The sequence below is a fragment of the Ylistrum balloti genome, unplaced genomic scaffold (assembly GCF_031769215.1).
Source record: "Ylistrum balloti isolate Yb309-2 unplaced genomic scaffold, AGI_CSIRO_Ybal_v1 Utg370442, whole genome shotgun sequence".
Taxonomy (NCBI): domain Eukaryota; kingdom Metazoa; phylum Mollusca; class Bivalvia; order Pectinida; family Pectinidae; genus Ylistrum; species Ylistrum balloti.
The window spans coordinates 357,357-369,034 of record NW_026782295.1 but is presented as its reverse complement, the minus strand read 5'-3'; the positions used below and the strand labels follow the sequence as shown (position 1 = coordinate 369,034).

The window sequence follows — 11,678 nt, the reverse complement described above, 5'->3', positions numbered from 1 at the left end:
TGTACTTTTCCATCATTTTCAGAGTTATTCAAATATATTTATAACATAGTTATTCGTTTCGTCTTACACATTCATAACAGACAGTGCTGAATGCCAAATTTAGATAAAAACTAACATTTAATCAATCATGACATTGAAAACAACAAAGAACTACTTCCTATCACTTTTCAAAGTATTGTCAGCATTAAAATTTTTTTCCTGATGTCAGTTCGGACAATCAGAATTCACGGAAACACATCTGGTCAATTCAAAATTAAAGTGATTATATATAAACATTTATCACGTGAACTGGAAGCACGATGTCCAATTCAAGCAGTAGCGACACTTTTAAGTGAACTGGACAGAGACCTTTCATTTATCTAAAACATGTGTATAAACTTTTTGCATGAGTTTTCGTTTTATATATAGTTTGTGAAACAAGTCTGTGATTTCTGTTTATTGTTAGCAAGTCTTGGGTGACTTAAAATGAAAAAAAAAATCATAAATCACATATCAAATGGAGACGAATTTAAGATCCTGATTAGCACATGATAATTTTTTTCTGAAAAAAATAGAAGAAAACGGACATTTCTACGTAAAAATTTGAAGTTATGCTCGCTCACTATCTATTGTCTCCATTGTAACGTTACATGTGACGTCATTTCATTACCTAAAGTAACTTAATGTGTACCTGTATTCCGTATACCGCGCATCATTTCAGTTGTTGGTAAAAAATAAGTTTACACACCTGTAAACAACAAAGCGGAAAAACTCTTAATACACAAAAATACATTCACTGAATATCAAGACAACCGTGTGATCAACTTACACAAAGACAATAAATAGATACTGAAATACACGAAAAATCGCCTGTAGCTACATAACAATAAGTTGATGGTATATTTTGTAGACAAGAATAATTCTAACCATTCGATAGATCAGAAGTAAAGAGTTCGTTCTATACCTACAATTTATATGATCTTTTAGTTTCGATTTCAAGTGTGTATGTGTGTTTATTTGTGTTTATTTTTTTCTGTTTATCTACCATCCGCGGGGGCTTTTCCATAAAAAAATAGATAAATATAATTTTGAAATAAGCTCTTTCAGATGACGGACAACAACGATATGGATCAATTATTTATTGAAAGATGCCTATGACCCTTCTTGAATAAAGGTATAAGTAAGAGTTATGTTATTCTAAAAGTTTAAAAATAGCTTTTGTTCTGTGATGTGCTATATCAAATACTATTTGTAGAACTAACTTGCCAATGATTGTGTGATAGTCTGCGGTGGTATAACGCTTTTCTTCTAAGATAATAAAGCATATGACATTTGTGATTTAGGTGAATATATTAAAAGCGAAGCTCTATACAGGCAACATGAAGAACTCGTTTTGTTCACGTCCAGGACGCGATTTCGGGACTTTATACATCCGAGAAAAAAACCTCCGAAAGTGAAAGGCATGGAGCATAGGTGCTCTGCACTTTACTCTAATATGAATCAAAATACTATGATAGCATTTTCGCTTTCTTGAATTTGTGTACTTTTCTTTTATTTTTTCTAAACGTAAATATTATTTTACAACGGTGAAATTGACATGATTTAAAATGGGTTTTTTTCCTACAAGTACTCCCCGTATAACGCCAACCAATTATATGAAATAGACACTGTCTAAAAACGAGCTCAAATTGATAAACAACATGCACATTTCGATTCATTACTAATTCACTGAAGTATGTGTATTTTCGAGATTTTAAAATATTCATTAAACAAGACAAATCCGACACACCTGCAAAAACCGTTGTGTTATGTCATCATCATCATCTTCTTCTTCATCAAATGCATCATCGATGTCTGAACGGACAGTTTTTTCCAGATTCTCTGTTTTTCTCCCACACTTACCCTCGCGCGCTTACATCAAGAGTGATTAGGATAAGTTGAAATAAAGAAATTTGGTATATATACAACATGGAGGTGACAAAGAAGAACAGAAATAAAAATAAGAACAAGGAAAAAAGTGAGTAGTCTACACGATTGAAAAGGGGGTTTAAGGATGAGAACTGAGGGAAGGCGGAGTGGCTGGTTGCGGGTTACGAGATAAATTGTGCAGCAGATAGACGTATTATATTTTATCATATTCCCAAAATACATTTTTAAGTCCCCTTTTCAGAGTTACAGAGATTGCAGAGAGGACTGTCTACTAGCTTTGGTTTAAAAGGTGTTTGTATTTTAAATTAGAGGCAAACTATAGTTTTAGTGATTTCTAAAGGTGATGCTTTGTGGTTAAACCATACCAGGTCATCATGAAACTCGGAAGTACTATTGATGAAACAAAAGCACTGTTGACTGGCCATGGAGGAAGCGTGCTGGTAAAGTTCATGCTCTCCGATGTCATTATTTTCGAAACATTTCTTAAATACTTTTGTTGTTGCAGATTATGAGGATTTTGATATTCCGTATGCGAGTGATCTCCCTTAGACTGTATGTAATTACAATGCGAAGATGAGGTGTAATGTATTCAATCCTAGTTTAAAATGTTGAAAAATGAAAAAAAAAAGTATGGTCTAAAGTGACATGACACATCATTTATAAGTGCATCTCTGGCCAATGCTGTGCATGACACTCATTTGCTACATAATATCAATCTCAGTATCACTGACTAAGGGTATTCACTTCTACTGTACTCGTCACACAGCGTGTGTGTCATATGACAAATCTCGTGACCAACGTTAGGCCCTGTTTATGTGTATGTAAGACACCGAAAGCTATTATATACCACTGTTTCGACCGCGTACTTGTTCAGGGCCAGAGGCTATATATTCTGCGTACCTTAGTGTGTAATTCGCACACAGAATCTGAAGATGAAGGTGTTGGGTATTTTCGCTTTGTTGGCTGTGATAGTGTGCAGTTCTGCACTGCATAGGTAAGATACCATTATACAGATTCGCATTAACAAGAGGCAGCGATGTCGATCGACAGATTTGATTACAGACACATGCAAATGGTATCGTCTGGACATATATTTGGATGCATCTCTTTCAATCAGCAGATCAGATCACAGGGGCACGAACTACAATTTTAATACCGACTCGGTATATACGTTACAGCTTATCAGCTTTTGTTTAAAGATTTGCATGACATGCAGTTTTTATTATCGTATCTCAAAGCATACGATATAGTGGTTATTTTTTATAGATTAAATTATTATTGATAGAACGTCTAACTGTTCTTTTGTCTTAAGTTCTTTATATAAAGGTATGGGTGTTGAAAGGGGTGAAACAAAAATGATTTAAAAAAGAACATTTAATTTTTTGAACATTTTAATATACAAAACATACAGAGATTATTGTTTAGACAAACAGTGTACATTATGTCATAAAACCAAAATCAACAGACTGATGCAAAATAAATGGTATTGTCACAAAACAGCGATTGAAAAGAAAGTCACAGATGGAAAATGAACGAATACAAAATAGAATTGTTTTTATCGGAAATAACACTAGTTGGCATATTAGTCTGCAATTCAGTGGAGGTGAAATTGTGTATTTTTGTTTTTAAATTTTCTTAAGATATAAAATGCATCACTGTAATCCTTGTACAGGTTTGGGCCAGAACCAGGGATGGCATAATTAATATGTTCATTTTGTAATGAAATTGTTTCTCTCCTTTTCACCTCCCATGTAAGGATGGGAGCCAAATCATTTGGACTGGGAAAGCATTTTGAAGTACTCATCTTTATGACTAATGCCCTCCAAATTTTGTTTATGTGGGTTTTATATCCAATACATAATCAAAGAGGTTTTCTTTCTCGTATCACTTTCAGAATCAAGCTTCACAAAGTCAAGAGTGTGAGACGAACTCTACAAGAGGTTGGGACAAGTATTAATCTCCTGAAGAATCGCTATGCTGGCTTATTAGGCAGGGATGGACGTCTGCGTGGACCAGACCCAGAACCTTTATCCAACTATATGGATGTAAGACACTGACATACACAATGTGTTCAAAACTGTATGTGTAAGCCAAGTTGATACAAAATTATCTTGAAATAATGTGACATTGTTGCCATAAATGACAATAGTCACTCAGAAATGCTCCTAAAAGCCATATAACCTTTGTTTTAGTGGACAGGCCCACAGCAATTGTTAAGTAGGGAAGATATTTATTGTTTTAAACCATTTTGCAGAGGAATTAATATAGGCTCTAAGCTTATTTTCCCATCCCATACTTATCATATGTATGCATTAAATTGTTGAATATTGGATAAAAATGTTGTTTAAACTAACATTTTACCAGTGATTGGAAATTTGTAAGCTTAAGTAATACCTGGTAATTATGAAACATGGTCTCTTTGTGTGTTACTATATAACTCACGATGTGATACTTCTGTGTTTATCAAAGGGTTGTTCAGTCTGTTACCAGATTTTTTTGGAGGAAGAAATAAAAAAAATACACAACAAAAAGAAACAAAAATAAGGAAGACACATTTAAAGGTTGAAAAAAAGGCAAAGTAGAATAAGATTTTTATGGAGGAAGAAATAAAATAATACACAACAAAAGAAATGAAAATAAGGAAGATGTATTGAAAGGTTGAAAAAAAGGCAAAGTAACGAGATATTTTGAAATCTTGAACTGTAAAGTTTTTGGTTTCATGTTAAATTGTTTATTTGTAGGCCCAGTATTATGGAAACATCACAATTGGGACACCACCCCAGTCCTTCCAGGTGGTATTTGACACTGGTTCTTCAAATCTCTGGGTTCCATCCAAGAAGTGCCATATCACTGACATAGCTTGTTGTAAGTTTGATAGCAAACACATCCTAATAATGAAATTAAGTTTTCATGTACCTGTCTAGATTTGTTGAGGTATTGACTGTATTACTGAATGTGACGTAATGAATAGCTTAAAATTATTGTAAATCTATTTTCATAAAATTTATTATGAAAAATGTCCATCTTATTTTAAAGTACATGTACTTAATGTATGATTTACTTGTAATTAAGGTAACTGTCCTATAACAAAAATTCCTGTTTATGTGACCTGCAGAACATTAATTGTTTTGGTTGATAAATTTATATGAAAATTTACTTTTTATGAGCCATAAATTTTTTATACAGCTGTTTCTTTGCCTTATAGTACTTCACCACAAATATGACAGCACCAAATCTAGCACTTACAAGGCTAATGGTACAAATTTTGAGATCCGTTATGGCACAGGCAGTCTCACAGGATTTCTCAGTACAGACTCTGTGACGGTAGGTTTTCAGAGTAATCTTTTTCATGTTTGTCACAATACTGAAATGTTGAAAATATATTCTTTAGATTTTTCTTTCTTACAACTTCATAACAAAAGTTTCGGGAAAAATAAGGCTTACTAATACAACCCACACTCCCATAAATTATAAATTGTGAAAGAATTTCTGGTGTTGATGTCTATTGCTGAAGTATTAGAACAATTTTTTTTCAGATATGAAATGAACTACACCATTGGAGAAGACACTATAAGTGTTGTCAACATCATTGTCAATATCAAGTCATAAACAGCACTAGAGAATCTCCATTTTGGCAATATGCACACATTGTTACATTGATTTTTCTGTTGTGATCCAGTAATGTAACAGCACTTCATTAAATCTCTTTCTACATGTTGTGTCAGTTTGAAAGGAAATCCTACAACTACTGATACCACAAATGTACTACAACTAATACTGTCAACTATGTTGGTATGAAAATATGATGAAATTTTTTCAGATTGGAGACATAACTGTCAAGGGTCAGACCTTTGCTGAGGCCATTACACAACCAGGTATTACTTTCGTAGCTGCAAAGTTTGATGGAATCCTAGGAATGGGTTACGACACCATCTCTGTAGACCATGTGATGCCAGTCTTTTACAACATGGTACAGCAGAAGCTTGTTGACAGCTCTGTCTTCTCCTTCTACCTTGACAGGTAAAATGTGTGACCATCTAAGTCATTAGTCATTAAAACATCTGAACAATCTTAGAGATCATGATAATGCTTATTGTAACACTTTAGACTGGAAAAAGAAAATATGAAGATGAGCACAATTGTGATATAATTTAGCACGACTGTCAAGAAATGAGAAAACAAAAGCATTTGAAATTGGAGTATTTTAAGGCAGAATTCTATTAACACTGGATCAAAAGATTGACAAAACCAAAAAGGAATACATAGGTGATGCAAGAACACTTCATACTCATGTTTGAAAACTGTAATAAAGATGTGCAGCAAGTCTACTTCCTATGTGATTCTGTACAACTTCTGTTAACAGAAACCCAGGTGCATCAGAAGGTGGTGAGCTGATCTTGGGAGGCAGTGATCCTAAACATTACTCTGGTAACTTTTCTTATGCTCCAATCACCAAGAAAGGCTACTGGCAGTTTGACATGGCTGGGTAAGTAACTAGTTCGAAAAGAACAAACTGCTTGTAGGGCATCTTTAGTTACCGGGCATTTAAAAATAGTATCAGGGCAGTCTATGTTTCAATGTCATTTTGCCAGTTGATACTTACAAAAAGCTTTTCTTTTCTCAATCAATGAAACCTTAATCAATCCTGTACTGTTTCCCCAGATTTTCTGTAAACAGAGATGCTTTCCTTGGCAAGCCTGACATGTAGTAATAATTGACTTTCAATATCCCAGGATGTAATATTAGGAGTAATAAAAACCTATTGTGGTCTCCATAGTATTCAGGTAAATGGCAAGCCCTCATCTTACTGTAAAGGAGGCTGCAGTGCTATTGCTGACACAGGAACCTCCCTGTTAGCAGGCCCCACATCAGAGGTCAAGGAACTCAACAAACAAATTGGCGCCACCCCATTGGCCGCAGGGGAGGTAAGTCTTGAGATGACCATAGCAATGTATAGAGCTTGATATTTTAATGCACTCCAAAAGGTTTTTATGGGGCACATAGTTGCTGAATTGTTGCCTTTTGTTAAAATGATTTGTCTGGAGCATAACTTTGCTTTCATTTAAACTAGAATAATGAAACTTGTATACATTGATCATGATAAGAGGATGAGCTGTATACCGAATTCAGGACCCGAAATCCCTTGGTGACATAATTATGCCCTTTTTTTAAAATTTTGTGTTCAATAAACTTGTTTTTATGGAGCATTCATCTCATGTTAAATCCACACGGTAAAATCTGAATACATGGGTAAGACAGCTTAATATTAACAATATCTGATTAAAGTCTGTACAAAGAGTGATAGAAATTAAAGAGCTGTTGTTTAGATATGTGATTTATTGGAAACACAACAATACAGATACATCATGTGGTTTATTTTATATACATTTTAGTACACTGTTGATTGTGACAAGATATCAAGTCTGCCTCCTATTTCCTTCATGATTGACAACCAGATGTTCACCCTACAGGGTAAAGACTACATACTTCAGGTAAGTTGGTATTTACATCCTTGTCTGGAGACTTTTTCTATATTAGTGATTTATATTTTGATGAACTTCCAAAATGATGTCTTTGTGTGCAGCAGCTGAAGCCATCTGGTACTGAAGCCTAGAATTAATATAAATGTTAACACTCGGATAATGTGAGTACTGTAGTTGTAGGGGTAATGCATAGAACCATTTTTCATAGTGATTGACCTTCAAGCTTCTGTATTAAGAAAACAATGTGAACTGTAATTCACAGAAACAATTATTTTTTGTCAGGTTACATTGACAAACTTTCTTCATATATATAGAATGATGTTACATTGTATTTTTTACATTAAGTAACTGGTTTTTAAGTTTCAGGATTCAGTGTAGTATTGTAAGTCCCTAACTAACATTTATTGGATGCGACTGCAGTGATAGTTTTGGGGACCTTGTAACATATCAGGATATGTGTAAATTATGTGAATGTCTGTTCTGTATTGAAATGTTTCCTTATTACAGGTAACAGAGATGGGTGAAACAGTATGTCTCAGTGGATTTATAGGAATGGATATCCCAGCTCCCCTTGGTCCTTTGTGGATTCTCGGGGATGTCTTCCTTGGCAGATTCTACTCTGAATTTGACTTGGCTAATAATCGGGTTGGATTTGCAAAGTCTGGAAGCAGTAGCACAGCACTTAATTCTGATTTCAGACATCCTGATTTTGATTGGAGGGACCAGAATGTCCACAACTGGAACATACCTATGAACTAAGGATGCACACCTCTCCTACCCTTTACTGTAGCCAACACTCATTAAATTGCAATCAAACAACTATCACTATGGAAACACAGTGTTTCTCATTTTGATGTTAAATAACTTCATTGGAAAAAGCTATCATATTTCAGATGAAATTTGTAAACAATGTTTTATTTCCAACATCAACATATTGCAAGAACAATGGAAAAAACAAACGGAGTATAAAAATTATTGGAAAACAAGCAATATTCTTACATTAATTCCTGTCTTTGTGAAGCAGTAAACTGGCTGTTGGCTTACGTGAATCTTTTACCAACATTTAGAGCACTTGAAATACAATTTTGTTTTTCTTGGTTGATTTTCTAGAACATCAGTCTTGACATGAAATGGAAAAAAGAAGCACTTAATGATGTGATAACTTGAAGGTTTACTCAGTAATCTACCAGATTTTAATTCTGGGAAATTACTTTTTTATCAACAAAAGAAATATTTACTGTTAGATACATAAAAGATTTAGCAGTGAAGGCTGCTACAAGTCTTCAGGATATATTTCTATTGATCCAGTACCTAATTGGACATATAAGCAGTATATGACAAACCTTGTGCATGTAACCTTGGACCTAATTGTCATCAACAATATATTGGATTTATTTACCAATATTGAATAAAGATCTGAATAGTAATGACATGATACTACAAAACAACTGTTAGATCCAAGTTCATCTCATTATGAAATCTCAATATTTTTAGTTAAAATATAAAAAAATGTTATGATTTATGTGATGTAAATGATTATGGTTTCATAGGTGATATAGATATGAGACCCAAGTTCTGTACTCAGAATGATATTTTTAAGGAACTAAATATTTCTGGAAACACATACTTTAATATAGTTGGACTCACAATTTTAACTTTACAGTTGGAAAGAGACAATTAGAAAGGAAAGTGGAAATATTGCAGATCTGTGCTATACTAAGTGCTAATTGTTTTTGTATTTTGTAATTTTGATATTCCATGTATTTTTGAGATGTTGTTGGGAATTTCATTAGTAACATGGTCAAAAGTGAAGATCATATTTGTCACATTTCTTCCACTTCACCTTGCAGTCAGGTACATGTATTGCATAATAGTGGCAGTGTAGAATGGTCATTTGCTTTTAATTCTTAATTGGCATGAGAAACCATGACAGGAAAACATTAATGCAATATCATAGTGGCATTAAAAAATCAGCCAGTCCTTATCAATCTAGTCTGCATGTGGAATCCATTCTACACTAATATGGTTAATATTTAGCGATGTTGATCATCTGGCTAATTTACTGATTAAGTCATGAATTGTGTAATGAAGTTGTCCCACGATCTCACCCGTGATTTCTGTCCCAAATATAAAATAAAATTGTCTTATAAAACCACCAGTCCTCAAATTTGTGTATTTTTAGTGTGGATTAAATTGACTAAGCTATGATGGACACACTTTGATATAGTGAAACTTGAAACATTTCCGTTTGTACAGCAGTAAAGTGCTTATAAAGTGTATTTGTGTGTGAATGAAGGACTGTAGTGATAACAGTTTATCTGTGGACTTGGTCAGGTTCAATGTCTCTAAGGGCAGTGAAGGTATCTCTGAACGATAAACAGGTTTCTAGTTCAAGTAACATACAGGCCTTTACTTGTCCATCAGATTTAGGACACTGTCTGCAGCATAGATAAATCTGTTATCTTAGGCTTTAAATAAATGAATATAATCGGATAAATACATATGTGGAAAGAAGAATTTAATCTAAATGAATTATAATCCTTCACTTATGACATTAATTTACAATGATTGCTTTTTTAGTTGACAAGGTGTCACTTTTACTTATTTTGACTAGATGTTGTGGATTGCATGGAAAATACTTCAAATATAATTTCGGATTATAATGTTTTTTAATGCATGTTTTGGCATTCTTTGTGTAGTCCTATCACTACTTGTATGTATGATCAGTATCATTAAGGTAGATTGTTAGTACCCGCACACTGTTTGGTAGAATACTAGCACCTTCATGTCGTTTATTTCAGGTGGTGGTTGATAGCTTTACTAATACTTAGCTTTCATGTTTTTTTCTCTTTTATTGACATTTCTTTGTATAAAATGTTTTTTTCCTTTCTTTCAATTCTGTTCTATTAACATTTTATTTCAGCTTTCTTCAGTTAATATTATTTCTGAGAAAAATCCTAAAATAATTCACAACATACTGATTCCCGAAGCATGCTAACCCGATATAGTTTTATTCTAACAGTGTCTACCTTAATCTGCTTCGTTAGGTTTCCCAGCAAGGCCAGACTATCTGCCTCAGTGGGTTTACTGGTATAGATGTTCCCGCCCCTCTCGGACCCTTATGGATTCTTGGAGATGTTTTCCTCGGACAATTCTACAGCGAATTTGACCTTGGAAACAACAAGGTCGGATTTGCACACTCTACAAACTAAAACCCGTGTAAAAATGTATGGCGTGCATTGATACACCATTCCTGCATGTTTTTGTTTTGTTGCTTGTTGCATTTCATTAACTTTTCTTAACAAGAGACACATTCCTACGTAACAAATGTGTTTCCCTCCTGCCAGGACAAGACGCATTTTAATATCATAACTGTCATGTAAAACTCTATACCTGCCACATGTAGCTCTTATTGTGTGTTGTCTGATTCCACATACTTGAAATGTTTCGATGTTGTGTTGTCTGATGGTGTATAATTAGTAAAGATGTATTTATAGTTATTTGATTGGGAAGATTTGTAAACTGGTTTGGATTTTTTTATAGAAATGAATTATACAAAACGTTCACGTTGCCGATAAGGTTTTTTATTTGAAGAAAGCTGCATGCGACAGTGTGTGTGAATGTTTATTGAGAAAAGCTAGTACAATGTTTGGGTCCTCACTCAGTGAGATGCCATATTGTGATATTAACGATGTACATCGTAGTCTATTTTGCACAATGATGTCTAAAGCAGTTTCCATTTATTGTTTCAGAAAATAAAATTCTTTACTCTTAATCTGTTGTTTTTTCGTGTTTCAATTATAAGAGCACAAGATAAGTTAAAACCCTTGAAATATCATATGTTATACATAACATAGTTTCCTGAGCATATATATAGTTTCCTGAAACTTATTAGTCGGCAGAAACTTAGTCATCTACTGGAATGCGCAGATAAGTTAAGTACGTGCAGATGGTTGGTAGATATGTGATGACAATTCAATCTTTAATTTAAAAACAAAATGGCTGACCGACGGCTCTCTGTGAGTTTGACAGTGAAAGTTTATTTGTTTGTGCGTGTGTGTTGTGGGGTGGAGGTGTGGTGGATATTGTTGAATTGACCATTCAAAATTTATATGTAGGTTCTCATTGGTCGCTGGTTGCATTATTTTGATAAACAAAATAAAACAAATGGCAGACAGGTAACCTTGGAATTGATCATTTAAGATAGTTCGCTAGTTCTTATAAGAGGAATTTTCAAATTTAATGTAATTAAGAATTAGAACGAAGGAAAGTAAAACGAGACGAAAA

General features: G+C 33.8%; 1 protein-coding gene across 2 annotated transcripts; it reads left to right on the top strand.

The window, feature by feature from the left end:
• The first annotated feature begins 2,815 nt into the window (after positions 1-2,815).
• Positions 2,816-11,166, top strand: LOC132554768 (lysosomal aspartic protease-like). Of its 2 annotated transcripts, none has more exons than XM_060219079.1 (9): positions 2,816-2,902; positions 3,803-3,953; positions 4,650-4,773; positions 5,114-5,232; positions 5,729-5,928; positions 6,272-6,394; positions 6,686-6,833; positions 7,302-7,400; positions 10,439-11,166. In XM_060219079.1, exons 1-9 carry the CDS (start codon positions 2,841-2,843, stop codon positions 10,601-10,603), a joined length of 1,191 nt encoding a protein of 396 aa, XP_060075062.1. In that variant the 5' UTR covers positions 2,816-2,840; the 3' UTR covers positions 10,604-11,166. The 2 variants fall into 2 exon arrangements, with proteins under 2 accessions (XP_060075062.1, XP_060075061.1); XM_060219078.1 differs by lacking the exon at positions 10,439-11,166 and adding an exon at positions 7,899-9,546.
• The last annotated feature ends 512 nt before the right edge of the window (positions 11,167-11,678 follow it).

Bases quoted from the DNA above. Each gene is read 5' to 3' on its own strand.
- LOC132554768 (XM_060219078.1), top strand. From the start codon at position 2,841: ATGAAGGTGTTGGGTATTTTCGCTTTGTTGGCTGTGATAGTGTGCAGT. The intron at 3,954-4,649 runs GTAAGACACTGA...GTTTATTTGTAG, and splicing joins CTTTATCCAACTATATGGAT to GCCCAGTATTATGGAAACAT. The intron at 6,395-6,685 runs GTAAGTAACTAG...TGGTCTCCATAG, and splicing joins TGGCAGTTTGACATGGCTGG to TATTCAGGTAAATGGCAAGC.